This window comes from Anas acuta, chromosome 20, assembly GCF_963932015.1.
Source record: "Anas acuta chromosome 20, bAnaAcu1.1, whole genome shotgun sequence".
NCBI classification, from domain to species: Eukaryota; Metazoa; Chordata; class Aves; order Anseriformes; family Anatidae; genus Anas; species Anas acuta.
In genome coordinates this window covers 6,691,576-6,708,574 of record NC_088998.1, presented here as the reverse complement: position 1 = coordinate 6,708,574, position 16,999 = coordinate 6,691,576, and the positions used below count along the sequence as shown (strand labels likewise).

At 45.1% G+C, this 16,999-nt stretch overlaps 2 protein-coding genes across 2 annotated transcripts; one reads left to right on the top strand and one right to left on the bottom strand.

The window, feature by feature from the left end:
• Window positions 1-14: 14 nt before the first annotated feature.
• Window positions 15-5,412, top strand: SURF2 (surfeit 2). The gene is made up of 6 exons (XM_068656563.1): window positions 15-137; window positions 315-469; window positions 629-732; window positions 1,172-1,369; window positions 1,967-2,139; window positions 2,907-5,412. Exons 1-6 carry the CDS (start codon window positions 63-65, stop codon window positions 2,988-2,990), a joined length of 789 nt encoding a protein of 262 aa, XP_068512664.1. The 5' UTR covers window positions 15-62; the 3' UTR covers window positions 2,991-5,412.
• SURF4 (surfeit 4) lies at window positions 3,310-16,964 on the bottom strand. The gene is made up of 6 exons (XM_068656560.1): window positions 16,756-16,964; window positions 9,406-9,592; window positions 8,319-8,395; window positions 7,660-7,703; window positions 6,520-6,706; window positions 3,310-6,216 (listed from the first exon to the last, which is right to left on the bottom strand). Exons 1-6 carry the CDS (start codon window positions 16,801-16,803, stop codon window positions 5,950-5,952), a joined length of 810 nt encoding a protein of 269 aa, XP_068512661.1. The 5' UTR covers window positions 16,804-16,964; the 3' UTR covers window positions 3,310-5,949.
• Window positions 16,965-16,999: the final 35 nt, after the last annotated feature.

The following is a 16,999-nucleotide window of genomic DNA, read 5'->3' as shown; positions in this document are numbered from 1 at the left end:
GCCTTCTTCTCCGCCTCAGCCGGCCCCGGAAGAGAGGCGGGCTCCCGTGTGGCAGCGAGGCCATGGCGGAGGTACCGGAGGAGGTGCGGCTGTTCCTCAGGCAGCACCCGCTGCTCAGCGTGGCCGAGCCGGGCAAGGTGAGCCGGGCAGGACCCCGAGGGGCTTGGGGAGGAGGAGAAGGGGGCCGTGAGGGGGCAACAGGGCGGGTAAGGGGCTCGGAGCCGGGCTGCGGCCTCAGGGGTTTGTGTCAGGGGCTGAGGGCCGGCAGGAGATGGAGTTTTCTCCATCCCTGAGCAGCCCCTGCTTTCTGCCAGGTGAGGTGCAAGCTGACCGGCCACGAGCTGCCGTGCCGGCTGGCGGAGCTGCAGGCATACACCGCCGGCAAGAGGTACCAGCGGCTGGCCAGGAGCGCCCAGGAGTTCGCTTACGAGAAGTTTGAGCCCCACATAGTGCCCAGCACGAAGAACCTGTGCGTATTCTTCTTCTTGCACCTTGTGCGTCGCGCTTGGTTCAGTCTCAGACCAAGTGGCTGAGCTTTAGGGAGTAATCAAGCGCTTGCAGTTTTTGGGAAGCTGGGAAGGTCTTTTCTAAAGTATTCTGTCCTTCTTGCCTTGCTTCTTTCTCTCAGACATCAGCTGTTCTGCAAGCTCACCCTCAGACACATCAACAAGTTTCCAGAGCATGTGCTTCGTCACGTCCAAGGGAAACGCTACCAGAAGGCCCTGAAAGCATGTAAGTTGGCTGACTCCATCTTCAGAAAAGCTACTTGTGTCCTTGAGCTGGTAAGATTCCAGTAGTTCTCTATGAAGAGAGGGTGTAAATTTTCTCTAGATTGATGGTAATTTACTGCAGGCGCTCCTCAGCTGGGAATATCCTAGCTGTAGGGAGCAGTTGGCCTCTTTACCAAATACTTTGGAACATCTTTACTTGAAAGAAATGGTTCTAAAGATTCCCCTGGAGCTGGGGAGCATGTGTCCTGCACATACTCTGTGTTAACATCTTTCCCATCTTTAATGCTCCATGGTGTCACTGTTGAATGTATGAATGTGTCTTAGAGCTGGAGCTTAAAATACTTTTGAGTTGCTTTTAATATGAAGTGGAGCTGGAAATAAACAGGACGCCAGTGACTGGGTAGCCTTGCTAAGTGCTGCTCAATCCCCCCCACCATTAGATGAGGAGTGCCAGAAGAAAGGGGTGGAATATGTCCCTGCCTGCTTGCGACAGAAGCAGCAACGGAGGCAGCACCCTGACGACCAAATGAATGGGAGCAGGCAGCCTCAGAGAGAGGAAGAATTCTGGGAGCCAAAGTCTCCCAGGACAGATGAGGACGGAGAGGAGACGGATGACAGTATGAGTGATCTGTACCCACGTGAGTAAGAACATCGGTACCACCTATGTCCTAAAGGGAGCTTGCCAGCTCATCTTCTCACACCTTTGTTCTGCTCCTGTCTGCTCGCATGCTGGAGACATGACTTTGATCCAGTTTGGGGGTCTTGGAATTGGGAAAAGCTTGCCACCACTGAACATGAGTGGTTCTCACCAAGTAATACCAGTGTTGGGTCATATACGGTGTGAGGGGAGGGATACAAGATCTGCTGGGCTTTGCTTTAGGTCTCTGTGCCTGCTGTGTTTCTCAGCGAGTTTCCTGCAGCCTGGCAGGAGTTGGCAAGGCTGTTCCACTGACTCACAGCTGGAAGACGCTGCCTTGCCATAGGAGAGTGGAGCTGTAAGACCCCAAAACTGCCTGTGTGGCCCAGGTTCAAGAACTGGGCTAGTGTGAGCCCTAAGCTCATTCCTAATAAAATGCCAGTGTGTTTATTTCTGAAGTATTTTGGTAGTGACACATAAATGACAGGCTGGAATCACCTTGTCAAATCACCTTTAAGATGTGCTGAAAGTAAAGCTAGGAGTGGGCAGAGCCTACAAGCACAAAGAACTGATCCCAAGCTATATCTTTGTATTTTAGCTGAGCTCTTCCCTGAAAAAAGCCCATCAGCTCCACAAAACACAGAGGCCAGCGATGACTTTGCAATAGACAGTGAAGAAGATGAGGCCAAGCTGAATGGGGAGAACGGTGTTGTGAAGGGTGAGGATGGTGGAAGAACAGACGTGAACAGAGCAGCTGGCAAGAGGGGAAAGGTGGGAGTCGCTTTGCCGTGTGCTGCAGATGGGGAGCATGAACAGGCCTTCTGTCCTGTAGGTGTCTGTCTGAGCTATTCCTGTCTAAGAACCAGCAGAAGGTGTAAAGCTATTTGGGAGAATACTTTCCCTGAGTGCCAGCCTCTGGCTTGCATTCTGAGGTGTGAATTACTAGCAGGAAATGTTTATCCTGCCTGCTCTGAGTAGGGATGTTACTGCCTGCATAAATATCTCATCTGTGATTGAATCCTGCTGCGCAGTCGTAACAGGGAGACTGAAGCAGGACTTGTAATCTTCCTCCCCCCACACGCATGCTATCTGAACGCTTCTGAAATCTCAGAGTCCACATTTTGGAACTTTCTCTGCCTCCATTGAGGAGCTGGCCACCTTTTGCCTTTGGGTGTGCTTACAGGAGGGCATACCCTGATCCTTCAGCGTGGGAGGCAGAAAGAAGCCCCATAGTAAAGATGGATAAAGGCTCTAAGGGAACCCCTGAGAGAGGTGCTGGAGCCCTTGTAATGGTATCAAGCTGGGAGAAGGATAGGCTCCTTTCTGTGGGGAGGCTGGCACTTTATTTAAGGGAGGTGTTTGCCTGTCAGGGATGCTAACTTGTACAATATGGCCAGAAACCATCCTGGCTAGCCCTGCATTCACAGTGACTTAGAATGTGCTTGTTCAAGGAGCACGCTTTATTTCTCTTTAAGCTATTTCATGGAGGTCTGGGTTTAATGTTTAGAAGTGTTTAGATTAATTTCTTCTCTCTACAGAAACAGTCAGGCCCTCCAAGGAAAAAATTCAAGCGGTGTCATCAGAAACCCAAGAACTTCAGGAAAGCAACCAACGGCAAATAAACTTTAATGATAAAAAAACATGGCTTGAAGCCTCTTGTGTAACAATTCCAGAGCAGAAGAGTGAAGTGCTTGCCCTTAAACCTTGCTGCCCATTCCAGTTAACTGATACAGCAGGGGGAAACAGTGGGGTGGAAGTTATATTCTAAAAGTCTCCAGCCATCCCCTGCTACCAAACACCAAGAATTATTACTAACATACAAGAAGCCCAGTGCTTGGATCTCTTTACAAGAAGACAACTTCCATTAGGTGGGAGAAAAGCATGCAAGGCCACTAACCAGCCTTTTCAGATGCTTAAGGGTCACCAATCATACACTCTAAGTGGATACAAAGATGCCATTGTTTTTATTTTGATTGTTTCAAAAAAATCAAAACATTTTCAAACACAACTAAGGTACAAAATACAGCATAAAATGAGAATTTATACTTTTTTTTTTCCACATAGAAAGCAAAAATATATTCAGAATTAATTCCAGAACACTTTACAGAGCCAATTGATAGCTGACATCCTGTTTCTCAGCTACTGGGGGAGGTCACTGTATTTCTGGGAGATGCACAAATACAGCAGTGTATGCAAGAAACCAGAATCTTCTGCATCAGGACTCAAAGTCCAGGTATTGCGCTGCTTAGAAATACCTTATAATGCCCTCCACCTAACTGTGCCCCTTTAGTACTAAAATATATTTCTGCTGCAAGGGGCAGTATCAATTTCCTTCTCTGGGGTCTTCTGTTGGAAAGTTAACTCTTTATTTTCACAGAACAGAGGAAACTGGTTAATAGTTCAGATAGTCTGTCATCCAGCTCCTTAGTTAGACGGGACACAAAGAACAAGCTGAGGAAGCTAACTAAGGGCTACGTACAGAAATTGTTTCTACCATTCAATTTATAAATACTATGAACATCAACAGCAGTTAAGATATCTGAGAATGGCTGCCTTGATGTCTAAGACAGTTACAGGACCTGCAGTGAAGTTGAGCAAGAACATCCTGTGCTGAACATCAGGAATTGAAAGGAACAGTTTGGTTTGCTATGAAGAGACAGGCACAATTAACACTTGAGGCAAAAACCTCTCCTGCAAAATCTGTTTAGAAGAAAGCCTTCAGAGTGACCAGAACGTAAATGCTGGCTTCCTCTCATCTACCCCGCATACTGATCAGTTTTCTTCAGCAGCAGCACATCTATTACATGGGCTACTTTTCCCTTGAAGATGAAATCACTAGTTTAACATGAAGCAGTGCTCTTCTATTTGCTATCAGTTCTTGGCCTAGTTTTCTCACCTAAAAAGCAACCATTTAACAGAACTGTCCAGGCTAGCGTCCTTGCCAAGAAAACCTGGTAAATAGTTCCTGCTGGAGAAGTTCAGCTGAATTACTTTCTGAACAAATAGCTGAGCAGTCTTCTCAAGGGAGACAACAGTGCAAGAAATCCATGTAATGTTAGCAAGTTGGTAGGGCTCATGCTTGCTAGAAGTCTAGAATGCTCTCATGATCTCGTGAAACAGGTTCACCTACTTCACCAGCAGAGGACAAAATGCCTCCTCTGAGCAGCACTAACTAAACGTGTTCATGGCACAGAGGCTGTGGCACTGAGAGGTGAAAACACGACCTTCCTCTCTCCTCGCTATTAAGCTGAGGAGTTCCTTCCTCTGAATATGCAAGTTACATCCCTGGCTGCTTGTTCACTGCACAGGCTTAGCGCTTGCATTCTTCAGCTATAACTGTTTTGTAATACAGCATTGAGAACTGGGACTGTACGCAGCACACAGCTGCCTTCCACACTCCTTCCCTGCACATCTCAAGTGTGGGCCAAGATGTCAGAGAGAGAGGTTTTACTCACTTCAACATCCCAGCTCTTCCACTGTTCAGTCAACTTGGGCTTTTGCAGCTGAGACTGACAGAAGTGAATCTAGGAAGCAAAGACTATAGTTTAGAAGATTGACTGCTCTCATTCTGCATGTACTGAGTACAGGGAAAAGGGGAATTTCCATGATTCTAGAGACACTTTCACCAGTAACCTGCAATTCAGATATGAGTTTGGAGCATGTATGGATGGAAGCTGGTTTAATAGCAGAAAGGAGCTTTTATTATGGAACCTGCAGCATAGCTTAGCTCCTTTTCTTGGAAATTCAGGAAGGGGCAACTCTGGGGAAAGAATGCTGAATTAAGAAGTTCTTTTGGCACAGAATTTTATCAGAATCTAGCATTTGCTCTCTTTGGGAATACCTTGCCCCTTCCTTCTTGAAATAGCATAAGCAATACAGAATTTCACCTCATTCCGCTCAAGAACAGAACCGTTACAAGTTAGAAAACCCTCTCCCTTTTCTTACCTAGGAGAGGATATAGCTACTTTCAGTGTTTTCTTTTTGCCATCTATTTGGGTGCAGGAAAGACCTCCCCCCCCCCCTTTTTTTTTTTAAATAAAAGAAGAGTTACAGGCCCCCTGAGCAGCAAAATAACAGTGAGTTCTTTTGATGCTGCTTTCCACCTTGATAAGCAATGCTATAACCAGCAGTGGAACTCCTTATACACAAGATAGAGTTCTGATGAGGGTGAGAAAGGGGATCCACTTTTTCAGTTATAGCTAAAACCCAACAGCACACCAAATGATACAGCTGTATCTGCTCACAGTACTTCAAATTTTAAAACACTGCTGACATTGAAGACAGCAACCGTTCTATTGCAACTCACTGAAGCCTCAGCAAAATGCAGGTTCATTGGGTTAGTTCCAAATCTATAAAGTTAGAACAATAAGCCTAGGCAACATTCCTTGAAGAAATAAGGTTTTATCTATTGTATTACTGGTGCCACTGTAAATCAAATTCAAAACATCTGTGCCTTTAATAGGAAGGGGACATGTATGTGTAAAATGCTGGCAGTTTTTGTTGAATCCATACTTTGAATCCGTATTTTGAGAATCAGTTCTGGACTTAATATGCTATGTCCCAAAAGTGTTGCTACTCCTGTTACCACTCTTTCTTTTTCTCATCCATGGAGACTCCGCCAGGACCCAGTGCAACCACGAGGAGGAGCCCTCCAATTACAGACATGGTCTGGAAGAAATCGTATTTGAGGAAGTCATGCATGGGCTTGTAGGCTGGAATGGTCCAGAAGGCATTGAAGTAGATGTTTATGCCAAACAGCCAGATGACTAGAGTCAAGGCAGCCAGCTTAGTCTTGAAGCCAATTGCCACCAAGATAATCAGGGCTGTGCCCACGATGTTCTGCAGAATCTGCAGGGAGGAAGAAAAAAGTGAAAACCAACCAACAAAACACCAAAAAACAGAACAACCCACCAACAAACCAAACAAGCTTACACGTGGTTCTTAAATGGATACACAGACAACAGAACAGGGCACCAGTAAACGGTTCAGTTCATCAGAACCAGTTGTCAGATGATCTAACAACTTTTTAAAATATTAATTCAATTAGAAAAAGTGACGAATGAGCAGCAATGAGTAAGCCCTACAGCCAACCTAGGAGCTGATACTGTATCTCAGTTCCTTAACCCATGCTTTTCTACTCAAGATACTTACAGAGAAGAAGTTCATATCAAAATGCAGCAGTGTCATGAACATGAGGACCAGCAGCACACGGCCCCCGAGCTGCATGTATTGTTTAGGAGAGCTTTCCCGCATGGTGGGGACACCAGCGAACATGCTCTTCCCCTCTGAGCGTGACTCAGCCAAAAGCAGCAGCAAGCCTCCCCCAAGGGCAAGGTTCCTATGGGAAAGACAGAAATAGAAGATTTTTTTTTAAATTATCATTTGCACTGAACTACAGTTAGTCCTACTCAACAGTTTCAGCTCAGTAAGAGTCTGCATTTTAGTGAGAAGTGACCTCCTCTGTACCCTGCACTGTCTGCATTAGAATTCACAGCCGAAACGGCAGCATTGTACACAATGCTGGTTTACACAAGTCTGTGTAGACACATGCAGCCCGCCAGAGAAGTCTGGCACCCGCAGCTCAGACAGTTGCTTAGCATCTGTTACATCATGAATTTTGCTGTACTGAAGTTATTCTGTACCTCTGATTTAGCCATATGTGCCAAAGTAGTCCAGAGGTTGCTTTGAGAAAACAGACCAGCAGTACTGCTAGAAGTTACACATTTACAGGGTTGTAGTAAGCCCAGAGTACGGATCTTGTTCTGCCCCCCTGCCCTCCCCTCAGAGGTGAGGGGTAAAAAGGTAACAGCCATCACTTGGGATTTGACAAGGAAGTTTGTTTTCAATAACCCCATCCTCTACTTCAGAAAGGTGATATGGATTTAAATCCCAGAAACCATTCCAATATCTGAATGTTTCAGTTTCCTCAGAAAATGGTTTCAGTCACACATAAGCACAGTTGCTATTTTAACCATTTAGGAAATAGCAACTCACTGATCCAATCCAGACAGCTGCACCTGAGCTCTCAAAGAGGTAGGTAGCAGAAGCACTTAGGTCTTAGTTGGTTAGGATTAGTCTTTTCCTTCTACAGTACTGAACCTGCTATCTGTGGTTTAACTCACTGTACCTTTTGTATTTTTTTTTTTTAGGTGCTCTAATATTTAATACAAGTGTATAATTGGTAAAATCCTTCTAGTAAATGCTCTGTACAAAGATAATTTCCCTCTGTAAAGGAGTGGCTATGACAGACAAAAGCTTTCATTCTATTTTGAAAGAACTATGTAGGCATACCTCATCAAGAACTTCAGGTCCCATAGAATGCTATATGCAATAGTCTAGGCAAAGAACAAGAGAAGTTAATTAACACCATGCAAGTTGTAATGAAGTTCAGAACGTTATGATCTCAAACCTCACTATCCATAGCAGAAGTCAATTACAAGTACATTGTACTGAAAGAAACAAGCTAAGTTACACCAGCATGGTCCTATGAGTCAGCGTAAAACAGGGAATAGAATCCAGAATTTCCCTTGTTTCAGCCCCCACAAAAACGCATCTGTTTTAGACAGGAAGTATTCTGTTTAGTCAGGCTTCTTTGTGATGGGGACAGGAAGAGGCTTTCAGAAGAGTTCCCAGGCCTTGGCCTTCAGCATGCAGCTATGAGCCCCACATTTAGTATGTTACTGACATATAGGTAAATTGCAAGTTAATTCTCATAAATTTGTCAAGGTCAAATAACAAATCAACATCTCCAGCTGACTAACTGCAGTTACATCCAAGGATCTATCGGGCATATCAAAAGAACAGGAAAAAATAGTTCAATGTCACTGAGGACTGGCATCAGGCCAGGGCAGAAAGAAATTCTGGGTATTTGAATATGCTGGTCATATTGGGGCTAAGAGAAAAGATTTGAAAGACATGGTTTAGAAGGTCTGAAGACTTAAGCCTCCTACCTGTAATGCTATAATTCCAAACAGTCCAAAGCAGGCATATTGCACAAAGTTCCTACTCAGCACCAGGATGCAGCCGCCTGAGTTGGGGAAATTGAACACAGTTACACTTCTGGCTTGCACAGGAAAAGATGCTGCAGGAATTCTAACATGTTTTGAACTGAGCAGAATCAGATTTCTTTCAACTGTGCTACAGAGAGTCAGGCAGGAACTTTTAATGGCACACTGGCACAAGTCAGTTTGGGAACTGAGAAGTTCTAGTGCACGTTTGAAAAAGTTTGTAATTCCAGAAGTATCTTTTATTTCACAAAGAGTAAACATACACTGAATGTAGTCCCTAGCACACAGACCCATAGAGTAGCTATAAGCATTAAAGTATTAAAAGAAGTTACAAAGAAACTCAACTAATCATGGGGGGATTTTTTTTTTTTTAATATATTTTATTAGTGATAAACTGCTAGGACAAACATGCTGTACTCTTGCTGGGCTAAACCCAGCCACAAGGAATGAAGTTCACAGAGCAATTAAGAACAACAAATTTGGGACTTAATATAATTTTACCTCTCCATTTTTGATACTCTAGCTTCACTTAGCACTTACACTGGGATTATTTTGATTCCTGGGCTTTGACTCTCTGAAACAGACACCTCTCTTGTGGCTGCAGCGTACCAATTGCAGGGTAGAACACTAACACTGAAATTAATCCCCATAAAAACAGGAGGCTGAGAAAGTCTTAGCTCTGCCCCACTTAAGAAAATGAGTATTTTATTCAGAAAACTTAGGGGTTGTGGGTGTGTTTATGTATGTATGTACAGAACTGAAAACAGACTGCCCTAATGGACTCCTGGTATCTCTGACTCACGGTGTCACCAGAAGTTCTCAGACTATTTCCAAGAAAGACTGAGGCAGGTCAATTAAGAATTCTCTTCATTCAGCCCACATAGTACTATCAGTTCAAAGCTATCAATGGCTATTGAGAAATCAGTGAAGCGTCCCATGCTTACATGATTCACAGTGCTTACATGAGCCAGGGGTGGCAGACACACTGGAGTGCTCTGGCATCCACCTTAACAGCCTTAGAGCCACTTACTCAGCTGTCCGAAGAGATTTATGAACACAAAGATGGAGGCCAGGAAATAGCCACAGTTCCACGTTCCATCAATGTAATCCCTCTGTTCACTCCACTGGAACCACATGCGGATGCCATCCTCCAGGAAGGTGCTGATCAGGCACAGGCGGGCCACGTGGGGGAGGTACTGCTTCGTCACCCTCAGGAACTACGGGGACAGACAGCACAGTTAGCAGGAAAAGGCAGGACAGAGAGCAAGGGGGAACTCAAGGCACAGGAGATCATTGGAGATCCATGCACTCCCCAGACTCTGAGGTCAGCAGCTCTCATGCACACAGGGTCAACATCTACAGAGGAACAAGGATTTAATAAAGTTTTCCTTCACTCCAGTTTCAGAACATGTGGGAGAGGTGGGGGAAGCCGGTTTTCATGCGCTACCTGAAGAGCTTTTTGGACAAGGACTTGGAAAGCAGAATCCTGCAGCACCTTTCTGTGCAACAGGAACTGTGTTTTGATGGAGCTCTTACTAGATGAAGGCTGACCTTGGTTTTAGTTTGCCTCAGTTTCATGTTACAGCTCAACTGATCCATCAGATAGCCGGGAGCTGAAAGGGCAATCCTACTCCCACCCACATGCTCAGGCACTCAACACCCTGTAACAAACTGATTCAGGGAGTGAGGCTGACAGAAGGTTAACCCTAGAAAGATTAAAAAACTTTAATAAGCTTTCTGACAAGCTAGTTCCCTCTAGCAGCTCTTAAAAGCACCAGTGCAAAGCATGTGTCTGTGTGCAGAACCTCACTCTTGAGCAACAGCTATTAGTTCAGCGCAGTTGGTACACAAAATTGCACCTTGTGCATACACAGTTCCTACTTTCATTAAAAACAGCCTCCTGTGCAAAAATAAATTAGGCATTTACATATTCTATTTAGTAGTTAGAAATAAATTATACTGTAGAACAAATGCCGAGCCTTAGTTCTTGAGAATGCAAGTCGCATCTGGTTCCCCCAGATTCTGAAGAACAAATACATCATGGCCAAATAGCACCCAGACTAGCACACCCTGTAGGACCAAGGGGTGCACAGGAAGACATGCTGCATCTGGAGTGTAACAAGTGCTCAATCCTGCCAGTTTCCTGAATGGCACTGGTTATTATTTCATGGGAACTCTCCCTAGGATGCATGTTGCCGCAGAGTGGCCCACCACACATGCTGGTTTGGCTTAGCCACATCACCAGAAAGCCACATTTAGAGCCAGTGGGGGTTGCCATGTAGGCAAGTGCAATCTACTAAGTAACAGACAAATTTAATCTAAAACTAGCTTTAGGAGATTAAACAGCAAGGTTCTACCTTCAAACAACAGCAGCAGTTTAGGCAGGCTGGCACTTGTAGAAGTGAATGCCCACATTACACTGTTTCATACAGTTTTTGTGATATTAGACACTTAAGCATGAAAAGGAGGTGGGAAAAGCCACATGAACACAGGCATTTGCCAGACAAGGCTGAACACCACCAAAACAAATTATCAGAAACACCACAATCTTTCTTTCATAACTCTGTATTTCTGTCCTTTGGGTTGACAGCACAGCTAATAAGCTTATTTCTGGGCACCTTTTTTTCGTGGCTCTGGACGTGTTCACTATATATAGGAGTATAGGGAAGGGACACTAAAGCCATTTCTGGAAGTGTTTTCTTGTCACGGTAATCAGTAAGTACTAAAGGCTGTTTCAAATCCTATGCAAATGAAAAGCTTTGCTTACTGTGTAACCGAAGATTATCACAAGAAAAAAAATGCAGCAAATACGCTTAACAGTTAATAGCAGAACAAACTACACCAGTTGCACTGCATGCAGACAGAGTCTAAGGGTCAAGATTCAAGTCAATCAAGTGCATATTAAGTGCAGCTGTACTCTGACTCAGGGCTGCCACTTCAGGCTTTTTCAAACCATATTAATAGTTGGATGAATGACTCAGAAGAAAATTTGTGATCTTTGTCACTGGAGGAGATACGCATCTTGTTTTACAGCTTTTTCTCCTTCATTTCACTGTGTTTGGACAGCTTGAGGCAAGGAATGCTACAGATAGTTTGGAAATAGTACAAAAAAAGTGAAGAGGTAATAGTGTGCCCTTGCCAAGATGCAGAACAGGCAACTTTAGTCTAGACAGGTGAAGGAAAGAAAGGAAATGCAAGAGGACAGGGGCTGAGCATTTGTAGGAAAAGGTTAAAAAAGACACTGCTACAGAAAACCAGAAAAAAAAAAAGCAGCAAGCATTATAGATGGTATCTACTTCCAAGCCTCATCTCTGTGGCTTTTGAAGATGAGATCAGCTTACATGACCCACTTCCCTTTCCCTGAAAGGAAGGGGCTGCCAACAGCCTAGGTGAGGAGCCAAAAAAGGCATTTAACATTTACCTGTTCTCATGGCTTACAGAGGGAATGTAATGCCATCTATTAAACGTGTGTGAGCATCCAATCAGCTGGCGACAAGTCAGAAGGACCGAGGCCTACAGCAGCTGCAGTGCTCAGCAACCTTATCAGGACACAGACCATCTCTGGGCATCCATAACTCACGTAGCTGCCTTTGTTTAGCTACACACAAGCCAAAACCTTTAAGCCTCAGCAAGCATAAAGCAAGTTAGTTTCAGAAACAGACTGCATGAAGGAGAAAAGACCAAAAGAGACTGGTCAGAGATCAGAAAGAGAGGAAGCCAACAGTTACACAATAACAGGAACATAACAGACACCAAACGATTTTTGAGGTTAATGAATTTAGGCACTGAATCACCCAAATAATTCAGGCTTAGGGCAGAGTAACCAAAAAGAAACAGGAGGTCCCTGGAAGTAGGACTGAACTGATAGGATCAGAACTGCTGGTTCAGTCCCTACACATCATCAGCGACGTGTGGCTCGAAACATTGCACTTTGAGCCTACTTCCTACACCTATGATTCACAGGGTAAAAGCAGCATATGTGAAACTTTGCAGCAGGTAGCTGCAACTGGCAAACACATCCAGCTAATCCACGGGACTCAAAGTGCACACTCTGCTACACGCAGTGTGCTTCAGCCAAAATCAAGCGTGGAGGCAGACGGAGGTGACTGTGTTAAACTCATGATGTGAAGTAATTGGGTGGCTTACTCTGTTCTGGGCTCTGCATCAATTCTTGGCACACACTGCCTCCTCGCAAGAGAAAAGGTAACAAAATACCAAAGCAAAACTATCTGAAAGAAGAACAGCTGGTTTGGCACTGGCAGTCAGGTCATTAACATGCACCAGAGGGGCTTTGTGTTGCCACTTCCCCTCTAATGGGATTAGGAGGGCAAAGATAGATTTAAATGCTCCTCTTAGTTTAATAAGCAAAGATGCACAAGAGGATCCGCAGAAACCTAAATAGCCTCTGCTCAAGATCTTTTTTTGAAAAGCAGTCTTGAAGTATTCAAACCTAGAAAAGAAGTCCACCCAAAGAGACAGGATGAAATGATCCTGTTTCGACTCTTACAGTTTCTAAAATATCCCACCTACTACAGTGCCAAATTTGTAAGGGACTCAAGCCCATTTTGATGGAAGTGGGCATCATAATGCAGCATACACTGCCCAAGTTGGGATATTTCACTGTCATGCAGGTGTATTTTGTAAAGGAAACGAACACATGTGCTGGGTAGGTAGGGCTGCATGCAAAAAACTCCCTTTCCTCCAGATTTCATTTATGAATGTGATTTTACCAAACTTAGAAATACTCTGAAGATCAGAATCACAGAATGCTTTGGGTTGGAAGGGACCTTGCAAATTATTTAATCCCAACCCTCTGCCATGGGCAAGGCCACCTCCCACTAAAGCAGGTTGCCCAAAGCCCCATCCAACCTGGCTTTAAACACTTCCAGGCGTGGGGCATCCACAGCTTCTCTGGTCATTAAGACTGGGCCAAAGTCCAAACAGAGAAGCCTTTTTCCTCATGTGTGTATGTTCCTGAATCAGTGATATGATCATAGTAATGAACAGCTGTCTGCTAAAATACACAGAAAACTCTTCTACAGAACTCTGTGTGTTTAGAGCCTCTGATAAGGTTCTGTTTGAAGTATCTAGCTTTTATTTGGTTAAGGGATTGCTTTGCTCTTGGAAAAGCAGAGAGCTCTAGCAGATACCAGTTACTCTCCGGAGCAGGATGCTCAAATCCTCTGGCCGAGAACGAATTTTTCCTTTTGCTGGCCTGCATATATCCACCTAATGACTACAAGGACAGCAGCACCCATCACACCGGGCTAACTGATGTCTGCAAGTTGTCTGTGTAGCCTCAGTAGTGAGAACACGGCTCTCATTACTTCAAAAAGAAAAAAGAGAGCTCTGACCCCCCAGAACATTTCTGGGATCCCAATCAGGCTTTTAATTGTGATAAGATTTCCCACAAGAATGCTTTTCACTTCTAAGTCATATTTTATAACAATTCCCTTTTCCAAAAGGCTATTCAATCAAATCTTTAGAATGGGATTTCTTAGTCACATATTGCATTTTGCTATCGCTCTTCATGGTAAGAGTCTTTCCCAGCCTTAGAGGAATAAGCTGTATTGGTTTATAATGATACAGGACCAGTGTATTGACATGACTTTAAGCTAGAGTTTCCAAATTCGGTTCCTTAATACTAAACACAAAGGTCAGGCTAGAAATGAAATGTTTTCTTCTCCCTTCTGTTATCTGCAAAATAGGATACAGAGATGTTAGAATTGGCTTAACAACATGCACCAGAATTTATGTTGGAAAAACTAAATAAAACCCCCAGAGTCTGGTTTTTCCCCCTTACAATCCTCTCACTGCAGTACAATGACTCAATGTCTCCTTGCATTTTTGTCCATTTTTTTTTTAGAATGGCAGAAATACCAGGCACCCACATTCCTAAAGTGTATTACAGACATTAGAAAAGTTGCTTGAGATTTGCTCCCTCTTACAGGGATTACAGAAGAAAGGCAGCCAGTTCTCTAACTTAAACAATCACTACAGCTATTTGCAGTACAATAGTGTCAGCAGTATACCATGACTGCACTGAAGAGCTTAACATGGAATATTTTAGCAAGGATCACTAAATAACATGCCTAACCTCTAGGTATAGAAGCTATTTAATTGATAATACTAGGCTGGTATTACAAGGGAGTGTTTAAAAACAAGTAATGCATGCAGTGGTGGCATCATTCTGATGCAAGATCGTTATCTCTTTGCACTGTACATCAACCCCACTTTAAAAGATTTTAGCAGCTTTTTCCACCCCTTTTAATACATAATAAGCTGCCTCCTCCCAAACCTGCAAGACCACCCCACAACATCCTTTGCTGCAATCCTCAGGAACTGCCAACAGTAGCTCAGAGAGCAGAGCAGCTCCCCAGCCCTACTGTGCACCTGCAAGCTACAAACAGATGCCAGAGCCCAGCTAAATTACTGGCTAGTTTTCATCACAAGCGATCTCACCACCTTGGTGTCACCCCCAGTCCTGTACTCCAACCACTCCGTTGCACCAGAGCTAGTGCCCGTTTGACCTACACAGTGAGAGAAGTGAACCAACAGCAAATTAACCTTCACATTCTCTCAACCAGTTCAGCTTCCCAGTCTGGTGATAGGTGAGTGCTTGTGTGAGAGAAGGAAAGTGGAACGTAGCCTTAGGAAAAGTAGAACAACCCCTGTCAGGGACAGCCAGCTGTCAGGCATGCTTAGCTACTGTGTAAGGCCAGGTCCTGGTGCACTACTCCACTCCGCTGGATAATTCACCTGTGGATTAGTAGCCACTTGTTACTACCTCATGGGAGACTTAATACGTTTCCCCACAGGGCTTTGATGTTACAGAAAGCAAGGCTTCTCAGATCTGAATACTAGCACGAAGAATGGAGAAAGCAAGGTGACCAACAAGAACACATTCAGGTCACACAACAGCAGTTGTCCAGCTTCACTATCTCCAACTTTAATCAAGGGGAGTTCCAGTTCAACTTCAATCCAGATGTTTTAAGTGTTTTTTATCTGATGCAAACTAAGTTTTTCATAATGCTAAGCATTAACTTTGCAATATATACACCAAGGGTAATTGGTTGGTAAGTCCCTTTACTCCTACAGTGGTGCGATACTGAGTTTTAGCAACAGACAGAACTGAAAGCAGCTGATTGAGCAAGGCAGCCATTTGGAGCCAAACTTATCTGAGGAATATCTTAGTTACTTGAAGAGCCATGGAAGTTGTTTTGCAATCTGATGAATAAGTGCATGCAAATACCCCAAATTCTGTGACTAAGGTAAAGACGCGTCTTTAAATAGTATGTGGCCAAGCACAAATAAACCTGTGCCACTTAAAACTCATCTCATGAGGAAGCAAACTGTGTTTTTGCTAGACAAAAGAGCTTTCACTGCTATGGAAAAAAAATGGGGTTTTAGAGGCATCTAGAAATAGTCACACAGGAATAAATAGAGGGGTGTTATAAAAAGGTCAGGACAAACAGCGCAATTTTTGGCAAGTGACTTGAACACTAGTTCAAGTCAAGATAGCTTAATTTCTCGTTTAAAACGAGAGAGGACAAGGTAAATAGAGGCTGACAAAAATGATCAGGACACTCCTTGAACTGATTTCTACCACATGCCACAAGAAGCTCTGGCTCTAAAATGAGGCGCCCATCTGGGAGCAGGCAGGGAGCACCAAACAGGTTTTCCCAGGGAGATTTGCGGTGGCAGCAGCACAGCCCCCTCAGAGGGGAGTGTTGCTCTGCTTCAGCAGTTGAAGTGGCAAAACCAGGCAGAATAAGATTTTTTTCCAAAGAACTTGATAAAGTATGATTAGATGTTACCTCTGGTTTTCAATGATATGAATCACCATGACGATGAAGATCTTCCTACCACCACCACCAGATTAACTACTTACGCTCACAATACCCCTGCTTTGATATGGTGACGATAACGCATTATAAACCTTCATTCCACAGCAAAACCCACAACCACCTCTATAAAAATGACCACACAGAGGGGGTAAAACGATCCCAGCTTGCCTGCTCTCCTTTCACCCCAATTTTAAGCACACCCCCCCGGCGCTGGCAGGCCTCTCCCACCTCATTTCTGGGCTCCCCCCAGGAAGGGCTGGGCACTTCCCCCCCCTCAACCCCCACCCAGACCCCTTCAACCCCCCACCCCTTACCACCCCTCCCCTCACCCAGGGGGCGAGGGAACGAGCAGGACTCACCCTTTTTTCCCCTCACCACGAATCCCCCAACCCCTCAGGACTCCCCCCCCAGCCCCCAACCCCCAACCGCGCCTCAGGAGCGCGGCGCCCCCCGGGCCCCCCCCCCAGCCGCCATCTCCAGGCCCGGCCTCACCCTGAGGGCACACACACACACACACAAAGAGCCCCCCCTACCTGGTCCGCGAAGTCCTCAGCGGTGCTCATGATGTCGTTCTGACCCATGGCGGCGAAGCAAGGCGGGCAGGGGCCGGTTGCTACGCGCCTGAGGGGAATGGGGGGGGGCCCGGCCTGACTGAGGGGAGGGGGGGGAGCTGAGGGCCGGGCCCGGCCGCACCGCGCCGCTCGGCTGCTGCTGCTGCCACGTAGGCCAGCTCTTAAAGGGGCCGCGCGGGCGGCAGCGCCGGCGCAAGCCGGGCGA

Excerpts from the sequence above, each read along its gene's own strand:
- SURF2 (XM_068656563.1), top strand. The coding sequence starts at position 63 with ATGGCGGAGGTACCGGAGGAGGTGCGGCTGTTCCTCAGGCAGCACCCG. Across the intron at positions 138-314 it reads GCGTGGCCGAGCCGGGCAAG|GTGAGGTGCAAGCTGACCGG; the intron begins GTGAGCCGGGCA and ends GCTTTCTGCCAG. Across the intron at positions 733-1,171 it reads CCAGAAGGCCCTGAAAGCAT|ATGAGGAGTGCCAGAAGAAA; the intron begins GTAAGTTGGCTG and ends CCCCACCATTAG.
- SURF4 (XM_068656560.1), bottom strand. The coding sequence starts at position 16,803 with ATGGGTCAGAACGACATCATGAGCACCGCTGAGGACTTCGCGGACCAG. Across the intron at positions 8,396-9,405 it reads AAATCTCTTCGGACAGCTGA|GCGGCTGCATCCTGGTGCTG; the intron begins GTAAGTGGCTCT and ends TCCCCAACTCAG. Across the intron at positions 6,707-7,659 it reads GACCTGAAGTTCTTGATGAG|GAACCTTGCCCTTGGGGGAG; the intron begins GTATGCCTACAT and ends TCTTTCCCATAG.